Source organism: Chaetura pelagica, unplaced genomic scaffold (assembly GCF_000747805.2).
Source record: "Chaetura pelagica isolate M959 unplaced genomic scaffold, ChaPel_1.0 scaffold8, whole genome shotgun sequence".
Lineage (NCBI taxonomy): Eukaryota > Metazoa > Chordata > Aves > Apodiformes > Apodidae > Chaetura > Chaetura pelagica.
In genome coordinates this window covers 2346300-2363905 of record NW_009954544.1, presented here as the reverse complement: position 1 = coordinate 2363905, position 17606 = coordinate 2346300, and the positions used below count along the sequence as shown (strand labels likewise).

Sequence of the window (17606 nt, the reverse complement as noted above, 5' to 3'; positions counted from 1 at the left end):
GTAGGGAAAAAGTCTCCTCATGGGTATTACTGTTTCCAGTGGTTAGAAATGGTAGTTTTCCCTTTTATTTATTCAGTTGACATGAAAAAATGCTTTAAATTTAGATCATCAGAAGATTCTTGCCACAAGCTATTTGAAGGAGTGTGAATGCATTGTGCTCATCTCTTCTAGGGGCAACTGGACCTTCTCAGGAGCAATGCAGGTCTCTTGTATAGAATCAAAGAATCTCAAAATGCAAGGTAAGCCTCGTGTTAGCTGGATAAATATATTTGCAACACAGCTCTGCAACTCACTTGCAGCATTGCTGAGAACACACTCAGCAATGTAATATGGATTCTGTCACATGCATATTAGAGAACATAACTGCTTGTTTCTGGAGGGATCCACTTGGCTCCTCTGAGCTGATCCTGAAAGCTGCTTTAGGTGTAGTCATTTTACTGAACAGAGGGTGCCACGGGGTGACAGTTCTAACTTGCTAGCAGATTTTCTGGTCCGGATGACAGCAAAGTGATCAGTGCAAACATAAGTATATGCTCAGGTGAAATCCAGCTGAAGCCTGACCATACCCTTGGCAAACTGTGGTTATGTTGTCTTCCTCACTGCTCACGTTACAGGATCAGCACTTGCATTTACAGCTGTTCCAGGAGGCCACTTGAACTACAGCTCATGATCTTTGATTTTTTAAAACATACCTTCAAACCACGTCTTGTGATGCCTTATGCAAATCTAAGTAAAAAAATGCCTCGACTTATTTCTGGAAGTAAATATCCTTCAAAATTATCCCCAGTGCAGGTGTGTCATCCTGTCTTTCAAATGCTGTGAAAAAAGATTGCTGAATTCAGGCTTTCTCAGACCAGTGAAGAGACATGCCTTTAAGAGTTGGGGCATTGTACTATACCTTCATAAGTGATCTGTCTACAGACAGGTTATCCTAAATTATGCTCCATGCTCGACCTTGCACAGTTGTGTTAATATGTGACTTTGAACACTGGAACAGGCTGCCCAGGTAGGTTGTGGAGTCTCCTTCACTGGAGACATTCAAAACCCACCTGGATGCGTTCCTGTGTGATGTGCTCTGGGTGACCCTGCTCTGGCAGGGGGTGTTGGACTAGATGATCTTTCAAGGTCCCTTCCAACCCCTAAGATTCTATGATTCTATGATTCCTTGTTTGTTATGACAAGCTAAGTGACTCCTGCTTAGTCACTCTCCTTTCATACAGTACTCTTCTCTTTTCACTGTGGCTTCTCACTGGCAAGCTTGGCTTGATCCAGAGAGGTTTAGTGTCATGTAGTATATTTGCTGGCTCATGGTGTAGATTTTTTTTTCCTTTGTCTTTTCCTTTTGTTTTCCATTGTTTTTTTCACAGTACTTGCTTTCAGTTTAAAACTAATCCACCTTCTTCCAAATTTTGAACCTTTCAAAAATATTGATGTCTGTGATTATCTTACAGTAAAATGAAAGGCTCTGACAATCAAGAGAAGCTGGTTTACCAAATTATAGAAGATGCAGGCAATAAAGGTAATTTAAATAAATTTTAACCCTGTATGGTACTAACTCAGTTTACTTAAGGAACTGTTGCTGTCCAAGCTTCTATTTGTATTGTCTGGACAAGCATTAAAAAAATTAGAGTCTCCATACCAGGTCTGTAGCTAATGTTCCATGTGCCCACTTCGTAAAAACAAAAGAGAAGATCACTTATTCCTCAATTACAATAACAACTTGTTCTGGTTGACTTTTTTTGAGGGGCATGCTTCTTAAGAGTATTTGGAATATGAATTCCAAGTTACCTATAGGATTGTCAAACTGAGGAATCTGCAGGACACTCACAGCTTAAAAGAAAATACGATGTCAGATTTAACAGCTGTGCTGCCAGCAGGCAACTGCTAGAAACTAGGCTTTCCCAACAGTCATTGCACACTGTACTTGAGAGCTGGCAGGTAGAACTGCCTTCCATATTTTGGTTGAAACAAACACAAGTTACCTAAAAATGCAAGAACATTTCTGTGATGTATTCCTGTTGGCAGTGAAATGTAAGAGCTCTCAGAGGAGAGGGAAAAGGCAGAACAGTGTGGTGGTTGCATTTCGTGTTGTTATCAGTTGTGTTTTATTTATTCCATCCCCTTCTGTCCCTCCCCTCCCTTTTGCCAGGAGTGGTAAGATCCAGGATACATCCTGTGGTAACAAGCAAGTCAAGCAGTGTTGAGATGTGACTTGTTTTGTGAGTATGTACAGAAACAAACGGTTTCTTCCATTAATTTCTGTTAATTTCTCTGACTTTAAACAGGCATTTGGAGCAGAGACATTAGATACAAAAGTAATTTGCCTTTAACAGAGATCAACAAGATACTGAAAAACTTGGAAAGCAAGAAGCTAATTAAAGCAGTTAAATCTGTGGCAGTGAGTATTTTATAACTTTTTTTTTTTTTAACAATTTGAAATGGTTGCTGGATGCTGTCTGTGTCTGAATAGGGGACTGGCAGCACAGAAACCTCATTCCAACTCCAGCCTTCTCACTGACTGTGCACCAGTGTTTGATTCTGTGCCTTTAGTATGCAGGTTTAAGAAGGTTTATTAAATAATCAATATACTACTAATGTCAGTTATTAGGGACAACACTAACAAACCAGCACAATACATCACTATTATTTTTGAGTTCTATCAGTCTTCCCACTACTGCTTACACGCTATTACTATTAAATTTCAGTTTCAGTCTCTTAATTCTTTATTGCACAACAACTGTTGTAGTTCTGTTAGCCTTCACAAACCTCTGGCACTGCTTACTAGTGATGTGCACTTCTGTCACCCTTTTGCCTGCACTTCTATACCTGGTCTTTAGGATGTAAACTGAGGGAAGAGTCTGGTGGGTTTCCCTCAGCATCTCAGTGGGCTTGGGTCCACAGACAGCTTCTCTGCTGTTTGTACCCAACCACACTCCTGCTGTCTGCAGATCCTGCCCTCTCTCTTGTCAGATATTTTTGGTTTTTTATACCATATTCTTCCTTTTCTTTCTTTTTTCTACCCCTTTCTCCTTCCTCTGCTCAGTTTCCACTCCAAATAAGCAACCTGCTTCTAATTACTTTTTTCTCCATCGATCCCAGTTCTGCTGTACCACATTTTAGTGTTTTTGATACTGAAGCAATCTCAGCCTTTTATAGGGCACTAGTGATATGATTACTTAGCTGCAAGTGGCCTTGCAAGGTTTCTCTCCCCTGGAGATCCTCCCTTCAGTTATCTGGTTCATACTGGATTTGTACTGTTTGCTTCAAACACTTTTGAAGACATTGATTGTTTTAGTCTGGACTCCTCTACTTTGTTCTAGGTACTCAAGTACTTTCTTATCTTCTGTGCAAACAGTCCACCTACCAGACTACATCTTCTCCTTTTCTGTGCTTTTTCTCACATTGTTACAATACTTGCATAGCATCACACCCTCCCTTACCTGATTAATTATAAGTCATTGGCATTAGTGTGTTCTTTGGATGTTCCTCTGGATTCCAGCAGAGATTCAGTCTTGTTGCAGGGTTTGGTACACCAGGAATATCACATGTTTGTCAACCTTTGTGGTTTCTATGTGCCAGTCTCATTTGCACTGTGGAGGCAATGCCTGGGCTTGCATGTGTGCATTTTGGGGGGAGGGAAGGAGGGGCAGGAAGAGAGAGTGAGATATGATGGTAACTTCCTAAATAAAATGGAGATAAAGAAGTTGTACATAGGGAAGCAGTAGTTTTTTTGCTCTTCTCATGAGAGATGCTGGCTTCATCTAGTCATAGAGGGGATGTAATGTTGCTCAAATTGCTTCAGTGGACAACCATTGCCCTTTGACTATGAATATCAGGGATGATGCAGCATTCCCCTTCATCTCGTCTAGGTGTGGCAGTAAGGAGTGGGCTTCAAAGGGCTAACTTTAGCTGCTGGATTTAATTGTGTGAGGGTCCTCCTATCATCAGTGCCTGGAGTTGAATCCTGCAGAAACAGTTGAAAACTTCTCCACTGAGTTTGTCTTTCCTGTCTTCTGAAGACACTTGCCTGCTGTCCTTTGTGGAGTAGAATTAGAGTCAACAGGCTAAAATTAAACTCTGAGATCTTCCTCAGTGAGGTTTGTATTGTGTGCATGTTGTTAGCAGGACTCTCTCTTCTAACACTATGTTATAAAATAAATAGGAATCTAAATGTATTGATCTTCTCTCTATCTCCATGTTACCTGAGGGTCAAACATGTTAAGGACAACTCGTGTCAGCTGGATTGCTGTGCCCTAGGTTTTAAGAGTAATGAACTGTGTCTTTTGCAGATATCTGAAATCTTCCTTTCTTATGGAAGACTTCCATCTGTTAAGAGCTGTCTGTTTTTTTCTAACAGGCATCCAAGAAGAAGGTGTATATGCTATATAACTTGCAGCCTGACCGCTCAGTGACTGGTGGGGCTTGGTACAGTGACCAAGACTTTGAGTCTGAATTTGTGGAGGTGTTAAATCAACAGTGTTTTAAATTTCTACAGAGTAAGGTGAGTGCCTCTACTAGAGTCACCTTCCATTTCTTTTGTGCAAGTAATTGTTTTATTTTTGAAACCAGGGACAGACAAGGCTTAAGTTTTCCATAGTATTTTCCATAAATGGTTGTCATCCTTATAACTGGATTAGCAAATACATACTGGATTGTGTTTTTCACAGCAAGTGTGATGGTTTTGCATTTAATAATGCATATTTTCACAGCCTGTGCAGGGCACGACGCCTTCTGTCTCCAAGGTCCAATGATAAGCTAGGCAGCAAAGAACACAGGACCAAATAATCTAGCAAAAGTCTCTGTTTTCCTTGCAGAGCTCCTAATTTCTGAGAGGGTGGGAAGAACTAGTCACTCAGCTCTGCCTAGAAGACAATTTTCTCTAGTATAACTACAGGAGAAGCCTATTCTCTGTTAAAAGTTCTATGCAGGTTGCATCATTTCTCTTTTCCATTAAAATGTATTTTAACTGTCACTAGTATAGCAGAAACTTCATGTCAAAAAAATACCAGATGCTGGTACTCCTTCATACTAATCTAAATCACTATGTAATTTTTTTGGTCCTATTTAGTGTAAAATTATGTTTGGTTGTACACTGCATTGTCTCACGTGCATCAGTCTTAAGGACGTAGTTTTAAATGCTAGATAAAAAATGGGTCCCAGCAATTTTTTGGACCTCACCTTTAATATTTCAGTCTGTCTGAAACTGAACCATGAAGGAGGCTCTTGGCAGTAAGTACTGACTACAACTCGACTTTGCATTTTCTCAGGCAGAAGCAGCTCGAGAGAGCAAACAGAACCCCATGATACAGAGGAACAGCTCCTTTGCCTCATCCCATGAGGTGTGGAAATACATCTGTGAACTGGGTATCAGTAAGGTCAGAATTGATTCATCTTACTACTCTCAAAATTCTCAGTGAGTGACTAGCTGCAGGAGTTGGGTCCTGCAAATTTGGTGAGGGACTGATAAGTGCTTTAGTACCCTACAATTACTTCACTGGAAGTGGACTTTGCTGCTTTATTTCTTCTTAAGGAGGGTCATTGGTGCTGCACAGGATTTCTGCGTAGTGTGTGCATGTAGGTTTTTAAAGGTGTGTAAAAGACATTTCCATACTTGTTGATGGAAACTGGAGTAAGTTTTCCTTTAACCATCTCAACCAGTTTGTTTTGTAATTTCTCTCAAGTTTGCCTATGCACTTGAAGCAGCTTTAGGAGAGGAAAAAATCCCTGCAGTTATCTTGGTTGCCATCAACAGGCATATCTTCAGTAGTCTGTCTTTTTCTTCTTTCACGGTTGTTTTCCTGTAAAATTGGAATTGTATTGTGCTAGGATGATGTAGACACTTGAGGTGCATAGGGAAGCTGGTTTTGGTAAGCCAAGGCTAGTGTGATCCAAAAGTGTTTGGGAGGTAGGAGGTACTGATATTTACTTTTTTTTTTTTTTTTGTAACTGCACAGACACAAAGTGCCCAGTGAGAGCAATGACTTTGTCTGGTCTAGCTGTTTGCTAGTTGTGTTTGCTCATTTTCTCCTTGCAGGACTTACTGGCATGCATCTTTCCTAATACTTATTTTACAAATTTTCTTAGGTAGAGTTGTCAATGGAAGACATTGAAACCATTTTAAATACGTTAATATACGATGGGAAAGTGGAGATGACCATTATTGCTGCAAAGGAAGGGACTGTAGGCAGTGTGGATGGACAGATGAAGTTGTACAGAGCTGTTAGTCCTCTCATACAACCCACTGGACTAGTCAGGACGCCCTGTGGACTCTGCCCTGTAAGTAACTAATTCTGTATATGAACAGGTGGGTGCTTACAGACTTTGAATACATTCCTGCAAATGGCCAGCCAGCACATTGCAAAGTTAGGCACATGAGTGATCTTCATGGCTTTCTAAGCCAACTGTGCTTATGACTGTTATCCACGATGACTTAGCTATGGTGTGAGAGGCAGGTTCTTTAGTTTAGACCAGGAAGTTTCCCACTTACACGTTGTCTTTTTACTGTACTGTATGTGAAAGGGTGCTGTAAAGTGTAGCACGTTCCAAAATATATTATTATATTTTCTGATCCCAAATTTGCTGATTAATGATTTTTTTAACAAGCTAACTTATTTCTGTCTAGTTTTTGGTCTCTTCTGCTTGGATTGTAAACTGATATGTGGGTAAAACTTGCCAATGTGTCTGTTTGCATAATTTACTGCAGTGGGGTCCATTTATCTTTGTTGTGTTTACATTACACTTCATCAGAGCTGTCACTGGACTTCCTAGATTTTGGCCTCTGTTAGACTACATCTTTTCTACTGGGGAAGGAGCAGAAAACATGAGAGCATGTTACTGCAAGTTAGACCGTGCTTGCTGTAGATAATTACTGACACAGGGCTTTCTTTTACAGGTTTTTGATGATTGCCATGAAGGTGGTGAGATTTCTCCATCAAACTGTATTTATATGACAGAGTGGCTGGAGTTCTAAAGTGAAAGAAAACTGTTAACCAGATTCATGGTTCAAAGCCAAGGTGACAAAGCAGGACTTTGTAAGCAACTTCAGTACACAGAGGGACTTTGTTTTTAATGAAACATAGAGCAACAACAAGTCAATTGCATTAATGGGTCCTGTAAGTGGACTGGAAATGGAGTCAGCATTGAAGATGAAGGCTCAAGTGGAAATGCAGATCCATCCTTGTACCAAAAACTGGTTGTGTGAACATGAAAACTGCCATAGCACAGCTGGGTGATGATGCATCACTTCCAAGGACTGTGTCAAATTCCCCACAGATGCTTATTCTGAATGAGAGAAAATAAGTCATTAGCTGATCATAAAAACTTGCTAAAGAGTGTTGCCAAGAATGAGATCCCAAACTTTGTTTTCAGACTAATGCTGCTGGTGGCTGCCTAAGTCCTAAAGCTGACACTTTTCTCCCATGGCAGCTACCATCTAATGAAGACCTAAGAATCTGATGTGGGAAAGACCCTAAATATCTCAAACAAAACTCAGTGATTCTTTATTATATTTCTTAGCTACCAATTTATCATTAAAACTTTGTTTTTTTCTCATGTATATCTGTGCTTCGTTTTCCCCATTGTTGCTATTTCCTAGTGATGCATCTGTTGTGTTTATTCCTCCATCTGACAGCTACAAGAGCATAATCAAATCTGTGTTGTTGTGTTCTGGCAGCTGCATCGTGTACATGGGTATGTCAGCAGAAATTATGCATAGAAGTATTCTGGTAAGATGTGTTTTCCACAACAGAAAAAGAGTTCTTCTGGCCTGGTGGTACTGGGAAGGTTTTAGTAGATTATCTGAATACCCTCAGGGTTGAAAAAGATGCCAATGACAAGTGTGGCCTTTGGCCTGTGATCTGAGAAAGACGTGATGCTGGCATATTGTCAAAAAGCACCATCTTCTCTTCCTGTGATGTGGAGCTGATCTGTGTTTCTCTTTAAGTGTGACCATGCTGGCTTCTTTCTGTGTGACTGGCAGTAACACATAGACTGTGATGTTGTCCTAAGCCTCATGCCCAGGGTGTGCTGGGCCCTGGACCACTTGAGAGAGCTGTGTCTGTTTTCCTCTGGCTATTGATATCCATCTGGCAGTATTAGAGGGTTAATACTGTCTTTGGAAAATGTAGGTTCAAATCGCACTTGGGAAGTAAACATATTTTTGTACCAACTATGTTATGCTAAAAAGTTATTCCACCTCTTCCTTAACAAGCTCTATCAAACAAGCTCTATCTATCTAACAATCAAGCTCTAGGTAAAGAAGTCATCTCCTTTTTCATAAATAAGAATACTGTGCATATATGGTACAGCCAGCCCTCTACCATCCATCATGACAGAGAGCTGGAATGAAGTAGGCAGGGCAAGGTAGATATATGAATATATGAACTTTGCAGAGACAGTCTGGTCCCAGTAGAACCTGCTAACTGTGGCTTAGCTTTGCTGTGTCCAGGCTGGATCTCTAAGCAACACTCAGTATCTTCATTATAGCCTCCCAGCACTGGGAAAGGATCAGTGCATTAAGCACAACACTGACCCTGTTTCATCTAGCTATTTTAAAAATTCCCTGTCTGAAAATAAGCCCTCCTGGATGCTGTTTTGGGAGGGCAGTGGTCCAAGCAGCTCTACAACTGAGTTATCAGCACCCTGTGTAATCTGACCATGAGTAGTAAACAGTGGGCTACCTTAGAGAGATTTTGGAAAACGGTACTTGTTAACGGTAGGAGACTTTAGCTATTTCAATACTGTCCAGGAGTCCACACCTTTTAAAAGCAGACTGGATGCCATAGAAGTGTTCAACTCTTGCTCAATTCTCATTTTCCTATGTGGGCAGAAGATCTATGGTGGTAAATGCTGTAAAAAGAATGAAAAAAGTATGGTTCCCCTCCCATACAGTAAGTGTACAGATACCCTCCTCCAAAAAGGCTGCTCCTTGCCTGAGAGCTGCTAGGCATGCTGTCTCGACTGGAGCAAACAACTGGTACTGATAAGCTGGCATGTCCCTGGAAGGAGTTTGATTGTGAACACCCACAGCAGGCTCTTTCTTTTGTGGCAGTGTTGTCTCCAGGTGACAGGGCTGCATATCTCTACAGAGGCAGAAGAACACTTACAAAAGAGATATGGGGGGTGAAATGATCAGATGTTTCTTCTTTTTCTGCCTCCTTCGGCCACTGAAGCCTGAGGCAAAGGCTGCTCACTTCACTGGAGGGAGCCTTAACCCCAGCTGCAGACATCTGCTATGTGCCCAGAGGTAAATCTTGAGGTGTGGGGCTGGGCTGCCTTTGTCTTCCTGCATTCAAAGAGGACCTAACACAATGGGGTCCTGAATCCTGCTGCTGCAGAGATAAGACGTTGTTTGTGCTCTGCTGCAGCTCCAAGATAGCTTTCAGGGCAACACCATGTCATTATCGTGCAGGTATCTCAGTTTATGCAGTATGACCATGTTTATTGGCAATAAGAACAAAGAGAGCTTGTAATCAGCAAACAGCTTTAGGAAGCACAGAGCTGGTTTATTCTAGCTCATCTGTATTGGATTTATCTGGTTTAGATGACCTTTGTGGTCTCTGAAGCTTCCTAGTGTTGCAGCTGTAACAAGACTTCTCAAATTTGGAAAAAAAAAACATGCCTACAGAGAAAAGTAAAGCAGTTTCACTTTGCTATTATGGGAATAGCAATCTATCTGATCTGTTTCTAAATGAATTAAGAGGAATGATCTTTCTGTCACTCTGGTTCTTCACGAACCTGGTTAATCTATCAGGCTGTAATTCTTTTTAAAAAGAGCGTAAATGCTAAGAGGTGACATTAAATAGTCTAGTCTTTCTCTTCTTTTTTTCCTCCTCCCCAAGTTCCTTTCTACCTTCTACCTGGCAAAGCTGTCTCCTTTACAAACTGGTCTGAAATATAACATTTTAAGGAAGCTACAATATTACCCCCAGTACTGAATACTAGAACACTTATGTGTAGAAAGCAGAAAGTCAACCCACAAAACACGGATGACTACTGAGAAGCAAGCCTCCCTTCTTTTAAACAAGGGACAGTTCAGCTGCTGCAGGACCACAGGGGACCTCCTGGGAGGGAGAGCTCAGCCCAGCTACTGTGAGCCCTGAGGTGTGCAGACCCTCCTGTGAACCCACCAGGCTGCCCTGAGCCATCTCCTCACTAGTGGTAATGAGCTGTACAAAAGTAGCTGGAGGGTGTTCACACCCAGACCCCATTTTCACAGGGAGTCAAGTGCAAGATGGCTTTTTACTTCCAAGAGAAATACTAACTACAGTACCAGGCTGTATTGTGAATTGAGGGAGTACAGCTGGCAGGTACTTTTTAACATGTCTAGTCTTGACAGTCCAAAGTTTAAAACATTAACATTCACTATCAAAGCTTCAAGTTTGCCATTAAAACATTTACCTCGGGTCTGAGTGGCCACCTAATTTTTCCTAGTTTTGTTGGTTTATTTGTCTTGTTGTGTGTGGTTTTTTTGGTTCGCTTTTGTGGTTTGTTTTGTTTTGTTTTGACTCTGATAATGACTCTCCCGCCGTTGTAGGTGATGTGTGATGGTTTTGTCATCTGTTGCTGTCCGAGTGCCACCTTCTGTCTCCTCCTGGCATGGCTCCCCGGGCACTCGGAAAACCAACAGCTCTTAAAGTTCTGTTCTGCTTTCCTGTTTTGCCTCCACAGGTACCGGTTTTTTGGGAACAACCACCAGCAAGTGGGGGCAGCTGGTTCTCCAACTGCTGCCAACTGGTGGGACTGTCTTCCACCACACACAGACCACCTTGCCCTTTTGCTTCCTGGGGCTGGGACTGTCCTGTCTTCCGTGATAAACAGCTACCCAGGCCAGCTTAGCCTGCAGAGAGGACAAAAAAGGTGTTGTGAGAAGCTCCACGGGTGGTGTCCAAGTTCTTGTTGAAATTGTTCACTTCCTACCTGAGAAGGTTAATCATTGCACTTCGTGCACCCTCCACTTTCTCAGCAAGTTTGTGGTTCTTCCAGGAAAACAGAAGCACAGGAAAGCTTTTACTTTAGTTATTTTGTCTGGAACCATAGGGCTTTAGGATCTCACTCCACTTGCAAACCCACCGTAGTTGTTCAGTGTCTCAATGAAACCAAGCTCAGCAGGGTGGGCACAGCGTGGCCTTGAAGCCTTCCTGTCCCAGTAAGGCACTGTGCTTTGCTTCTGACACCTGGTAAGGTGAGGGAGATGTGAAATGAAGGATAAACTACTCTGATTTTTATCAGAGATGTAATAATTCTTGCTTTCTTAAGAATTAAAAAGCCAAAACAAACTAGTTAGAATAGAATTTGAAAAAGAGCTATCACAGTAGAGTTGGATTAGATGATCCTTTGGGTCCCTTCCCACTTCTATGATTCTATGCTATTTAGTCTGCCCAGTTCGTGGGACAGAGATAATGGTAAAACTGGTGATGCCCAGCTGAGAAATTTGGCCCCATCATTGAACAATGCACAATATTTGGGAGCAAAGTATGCAAGTTAGCTTAAGGTCACCAGAAAAACATCCCTCTATCAACCACAAAGGGGCACCAGAGACCATCTAATAATCCCTCTTGGAAAAGTTTTAGCCACCTATTGTGCACACATAATGAAAATGTACAGATTGTAACCTGTTAGGAGAAATCTTCCATTTCTTCTTGAAAACGGTAAGTTCTATAAGCTAACTGTAGTGAAGGGGATTCATGCATGACTTTGGAAGCTATTCCTCATGTATCCAGAACCTCAATAAAGAGTACCTGCTTTCTAGAACTCCAAAATGAGTCTTACGGAGTTTTCCTCAGCCAGACTTTACAGTAACAAGCTGAGGGGAAAGGAGGAGCCTCCAAGCACAGCAGAGCAAGGAAAAAGGAGGCAAGGAAAAGGGGCTGGGCTTCCTGTCCTCCTGTCTTTGCTTAAGAGTATGGCCAGAAGTGAGAGGGAATACTGACCCCTCTCTGTTCTACCCCTCCTGGGTCTTTCAGGGTTCTAAAAACCCCCTCTCTAGTTCCTCCAATCGGTGCCAACATATTACCCAGGTCCACTCAAGCCATAACATTCTACCCCTTACTCCATACGGTTTCCTGCCATACTCATTCACCAGGTTATGACTGCCTTCATACAACAGTTTTGTTGAGCCCAGGCTCTGGATCCTCATCCTTCAGGCAGTTTCTCAGGGCAGGGGAGATGGTACAGGGTTTGTTGGGGTCCATGTCCCAGTGCTGCGAGTTCTTCCTGAGGTTCTGGATCCACTACATTATCCTAGATCTCCAATCCTAGAATTATCCAAGAAAAAAAAAAAAAACCACTTCAACCAATTTTTATTCAGTAATTAAAATTATACAACCTCAACTAAATGATCTCAGGCAGAGTTAAGCTCCCCTGTGGCACACAATGGACATTACCATCCTCCTACATTACCAAGCATGTCCAGGACCTCAGTGCTGGGATTTAGCACAAAGCCTGTCTGTCTTGATTTATGCTGTCAGTTTACAGCAGTTTTGGATTCAAACTACACTTAGGAAATTTATTATGTCATGCTCTAGATGACACATGAAACAGTGGAGCAAGTGCTCTCATCAAGTCAACAGGAAGAACACTGAATTCCTCACCTTCTTCATTAGAGACTGCATCTCAAAGAGAGCTGTATTTGCTGTATTAAAAGGGAATGGATTTATATCCTCAGGGAAGACAGAACAGAGGGCTGAGGTTTCAGGTGCCTCAGAATTGCACTTCCTCAGTGTGGTACAAAATTGTCTGTGCCGTAGGAGTCTTCCATCCATGCTACTGTACTGCTGTCATGAACTGCCAGACTAGTCTTTCCTGGAATGGTCTGGGGAAAAGTATGGGGGAACTTTCCCCTGGAACTGGGGAAGATATCTAGTCAAGTAAAACTATAGGAATGCTTGAAATTAATGGAGTTTAGTTTTAGGTATTCGTTGTGTTATCGTATGGATGCCTTGTTGCTGCCTTGGAGATGTATCCTGAATGGTTCTGTTGTGGGGCCTGAAAAATGCAAAGTTGTATTTTGATGGGATCATTTGTGCCATCAGCACCCCCAGCACCATGCTGCATCTCTGAAATGCAGCAGTTGTGTTGGGGTTCCAGTGTCTCACCACCCCCATAGTGAAGAACTTCTTCCTTAACGTTGAATGTAAATCTACCCTCCTCTAAGTTAAAGCCGTTCCCCCTTGTCCTATCACTACATGGCCCTTGTAAGAAGCTCCTCCCCAGCTTTCCTGTAGGCCCTCTCCAGGTACTGGAAGGCCACTTCAGGCTGGTCTTTGAGTCTGTCTTCATAGCAGAGGTGCTCTGCCCTTGGATCATCTTCATAGCCCACCTCTGGACTTGTTCTGGGAGCTCCAGAACTGGACCCAGAACTCCAGGTGGGGTCTCAGGAGAGCAGAGGGGCAGAATCACCTCCCTTGACCTGCTGGCGACACTTCTTTTGATGCAGCCCAGGACACTGTTGGCTTTCTGGGCTGCAAGCCCACATTGCCAGCTCATGTTGAGCTTCTCATCCACCAGCACCCCCAAGTCCTTTTCCTAATCCTATAGTCCAAATGCTTCCAAAGCCCATCTCTTTCTAAGTAAACATACATACATGTACATCTCTTACTTTCTAAGCACGTATATAACTTCTCCTTTTTACAGTCAGAAATTTCCTTTACAAACAGGTTTTATTTTTTTGCTATCTATGCAAGCTTCTTTTATTAATAGCCTACATCAAACATATGATGTACATCTGTAACTATAAACTCTGTTGGGTAAAACCTCCGTTTCAAACACAAGTAATAAAACCCATGCCAGTGCCACATCACCCGTCCCATCTCAGCAGCTCTGCCAGCTTCCCACGGCACACAAAGCCTTCACCCGATACTCATTCCCAAAATGTCCCAGAGGTTCTTTGCCACATGTGGAGGCTGCTTGGTGGCCTGTTCCTTCAGCCTGGAGCCCATCACTCGGTCGAGGCTCCTGGCGAGCTTGGCGACCCCAGCCTTGAGGACGGGCAGGGCCCTGCTCCCCAGGAGACACCAGAGGGCAGGCAGGGCGTAGCGCTGGATGGTTTGGGATTTCCGGGGATAAGATGATTCCACAAGCACTGCCAGGCAAGAGAGACAGCTTTCTTACAAACCTTAAAGCAAGCAAGTATCTACTTCTACTTTTGGTTCTTGGAAGGCTTTTCCAGCTAATATTAGCAAGCACAAATAGCCCAATGATCCAGAAGCAGGCAACAGTGGCTGACCATCCACTGAACAGAACAACCAACCTCTGAGGACCTCAGTTTCTCCAAATCAGAGGCTTTGTGTCCATCACAGACTTAGCAAAGTGAATCATACACATTTTGGACATAATTTTGCTACCCACTTCTACATTACAAACGGCCAAAAGGTCACACTGCTGTTTATTTCCATTAAGAAGTTGTCTAAACCAGCTGCTGAAGATGTTGAAATGCAGCTGAGAGAGGTAATCGAAAGATTTCTAATAAAAAGGATTATTACTTTTTTGTGACCTTTGATGAAAAATGCTCCAAGTCCAATCTGACAGTTCCCTGTGCTCAGTGGCACACAAACTTCAAACTTCAGCATGACTTAGATAATCACCCAGATTCCATTGCCATGGCATTTGAGCATCTCACAACTTTAATGGCATTTACCCTCAGTGTTCCCTCAAGTAGTGAAATAAGAGATGGAAAAATCTTACTCAAGAGGGCTGAAATTTCACCAAAAAACAAGGATTCTCTCTCATTCTCCCTGAAGTTTGCTCTCAGCTCACGTAGTGAACTGAACTACATTAAATACAAACAAGTCTTGTAGCAATAGGCTCCCTGCACGGCAGATTTTCCACAGATCAAAATCTGAAGTGGTCTGGAGACAAAGTTGGCATTTTCTGTTCAGTGGAAATGCTGTGCAGTAACCATTTCATATTCTGTAGTGGAAGGACCTTCGTTTTCTCTACCCTGTTAATCTAGCAGCAGTCACCAACATTTAACAAGTACCTAAAACCCATTCTGGTAAGCAGGAAAAAGATTATGCAGCCTATTTAAAATGGGAGTCCATTTGAGTTTAAATGCTATATTGGTCACTATGGAGCTTCAGAAGGAAAAGCGCTGTCTGTTCCCATTAAGTTCCAGAGGGAACACCTACTCTCTCTAAAGTAGTCCAAATTTATATTAAAATGCTAGCTTTGAAACAGAAATTAAAATAACTGTAAAGTTACAATCTGTTTATGGAAATTTACTTTATTCAAATTCCTTAAAGGGCCTCTTGCATTCACTATGGCTAAACATGCTCTTTAGAGATGCGTAAGCAAAATGTGTTCAACCTTGGATTAGAAGTGCAGGCATAGTTAGCAGTGGATTTAGCCCTATCTGCACTACAGGCAGAGAGCCTCAGCAGGTTGGGCTCAACTGCCTGCTTCTGCCCCTCTGCCCCCAGGATCCTGCCTTGCACAAAACCCTTGCCTGTACCCGTGCCATGACCCCCAAGCTCTGCAGGATTCAGCCTCAAACGTTTCTGACAGGAAAACAAGAATCCTATGATGACAAACCAAACTGATCCTCAGAAATACAAGTTGCCACCATTTTTTCCTAAAGGATGGTGATTTGCTTTAGAAAAGGGCTCTCTGACAGACTCTCATGACATTTACTGTACTGTCCTTCAAAGACAGAAGCCAACCAGGGCACTTTTAGATCATCTCCTGGAGGTGGGTCCTGAGATGCCCCAGTGAGAGCCCAGCACTGGAGCCCCAGCAACGTCCTCATCATGTGCTGCACACCTCCACAGCAACCAGCCAAATACACCCAGGATTTGCATTTTTCAGGGAGGACAACGAGCTCAGGACTTCCTGGTGTTTGATGAGCTACTGCACTGTCCATTCAGAGGCATTCCCTCTGAAGACTTCTTAACCGAGAAGTGGAAATGAGCTGAGGCAGGGAATACCTGAGAGATACTCTGTGACATCCAGCAGAGCTTGGCCAGTCAGGTAAGGCACTCGGCTGGCAAACAGCTGCAGCAGAGATGTTTTATCTGAAAGAGAAACATTTATTTATTCTCACTCTTCTGAGGTTATGAAAAAAAAAAAAAAAGGGGGTGGGGGGGGAGGCAGGATGGGAAAGGACAGAGGTAACTGCACTCTGTAAAATAAAGGCAATTTCTGTCAGTTTCTGAGTGCTTTTCCTGCTCTTTCCTTCCATCTTAGTTGGGAGGATTTTAAATTCAAAAAGAAAAGCTCTAATTCTCCCATCTGATGATACAAAATTGACTGCTTTACAAGGTGCTGTGTTAAAGATTTCACATCACGGCCCCTCAAAATTTAAATCCCACATAAGTGGTGAAAAGGTTTTACATGCCAGAGTTTTGCAGAAGTTACCTCTTCCCTCCTCCAAGGAAAAGAGTGAGAAGGCTCAAAGTCCATACATCCATTCACACTTTAAGAATAAGCTGGTGTTAAATCTTTTAAGGTATCTGTTGGGATCAATGGACAACACTCCAAGTTACTCTTACAAGAGAGAATCACTGATCATTGCCAGGACCATTCACTCTCAGGGGCTCTTGTAATGTCTCTGAAATCACAACTTGGCAAAGGGACTAGAAAACTGACTGATTTCCCAAATCTTGACTGTCATCTATATTTTAATTTTTCTTGTGCTGCCTGTTGTCGATCTGGGGTCTTGCTTTAATTTATAAACTGTTGCCTGGATTAGTCTGCAAGTCTCCAGTCTACTGCTTTCATAAGCCAAGGAAAGCTTTTCTTGGAGGCAGAAGGCATGTGGGATGTGCTACACTGCCTCGTGGTGTCACCACTACTTCTTAGTGAACAACCACAGACCCAAAACCCAAAGTGGCTTTAAGCAGCACTATGCTAGGAAGTGCTCCTTTCTGCAAGAAATATAAAAAGCAAGTCCCTAATAACCTTGCAAGCATGCAGTAAAGAATTCAGAACTGAACTGCTTGCCACCTTCTTTTCTCTAATAACTGGTAACAGCCCCTCTGTGTTTAGGTCTCTCAAGGCAGCTGGAAGAAGGGAGCCAAGGTATTTCTAACCCCACACACATGAAGACCTCCAGGCTGACTGTGGAACAAGCATTTCATCCTGTATTGATCTCCAGTATGACTTCTGCTAAAACAGTATCTGATTAAATGCAAGGTCTCAATCTTTTAATTCAAAAGGACATTTTCACTTCAGCTTTACATGGCTAAACTACTACCTAAAACTGCAGAATGAGTAATTGAGTTCAAAGCTTTTAATACTGGGGTCTGCAAGGGGTAGATGCATCTGCCAGAGTGTGGAACAAAGCCCAGCAGGAGCTAAGAGCCTTCACCACCCTTCCCACTATGTGTTAAGGAGAAAGCACATTCCTTTCATCTTTCTTTAGTGGATGCAAACTTAGCAGAATGTGCATCTTAGAAGTCAAATTCAATAAAAAACAAAACACATGCAGTTTCTCAGGAGGAAGCAGGAAAAACAGTCATGACAGATGCTAGTCACTTTTCTCATGCTCTTCTGGCAGAACCTTAAAATAATCCCTGATGTCCTCTCTACTGAACATTCAGGTGTTAACATCCATTCCACTGTACATCACAATATGATACAACAGATTGAGATAGGAAGAATGCATAAGCAAC

General features: G+C 42.4%; 2 protein-coding genes across 2 annotated transcripts in view; one reads left to right on the top strand and one right to left on the bottom strand.

Moving 5' to 3' along the window:
* Positions 1-7418, top strand: part of POLR3F (polymerase (RNA) III (DNA directed) polypeptide F, 39 kDa) — an 8894-nt gene extending 1476 nt beyond the window's left edge. The window contains exons 2-8 of the mRNA XM_010004985.1: positions 172-239; positions 1452-1519; positions 2286-2398; positions 4358-4501; positions 5268-5375; positions 6085-6276; positions 6893-7418. Coding sequence (XP_010003287.1) covers positions 172-239; positions 1452-1519; positions 2286-2398; positions 4358-4501; positions 5268-5375; positions 6085-6276; positions 6893-6970 — 771 coding nt within the window. The 3' untranslated portion in view covers positions 6971-7418. The remainder of the gene's footprint in view (positions 1-171; positions 240-1451; positions 1520-2285; positions 2399-4357; positions 4502-5267; positions 5376-6084; positions 6277-6892) is intronic.
* Positions 7419-13847: 6429 nt separating this feature from the next.
* Positions 13848-17606, bottom strand: part of FAM179A (family with sequence similarity 179, member A) — a 28326-nt gene continuing 24567 nt past the window's right edge. Inside the window, exons 15-16 of the mRNA XM_010005005.1 lie at positions 15921-16007; positions 13848-14080 (exon numbers count right to left, since the gene is read on the bottom strand). Coding sequence (XP_010003307.1) covers positions 13848-14080; positions 15921-16007 — 320 coding nt within the window. The remainder of the gene's footprint in view (positions 14081-15920; positions 16008-17606) is intronic.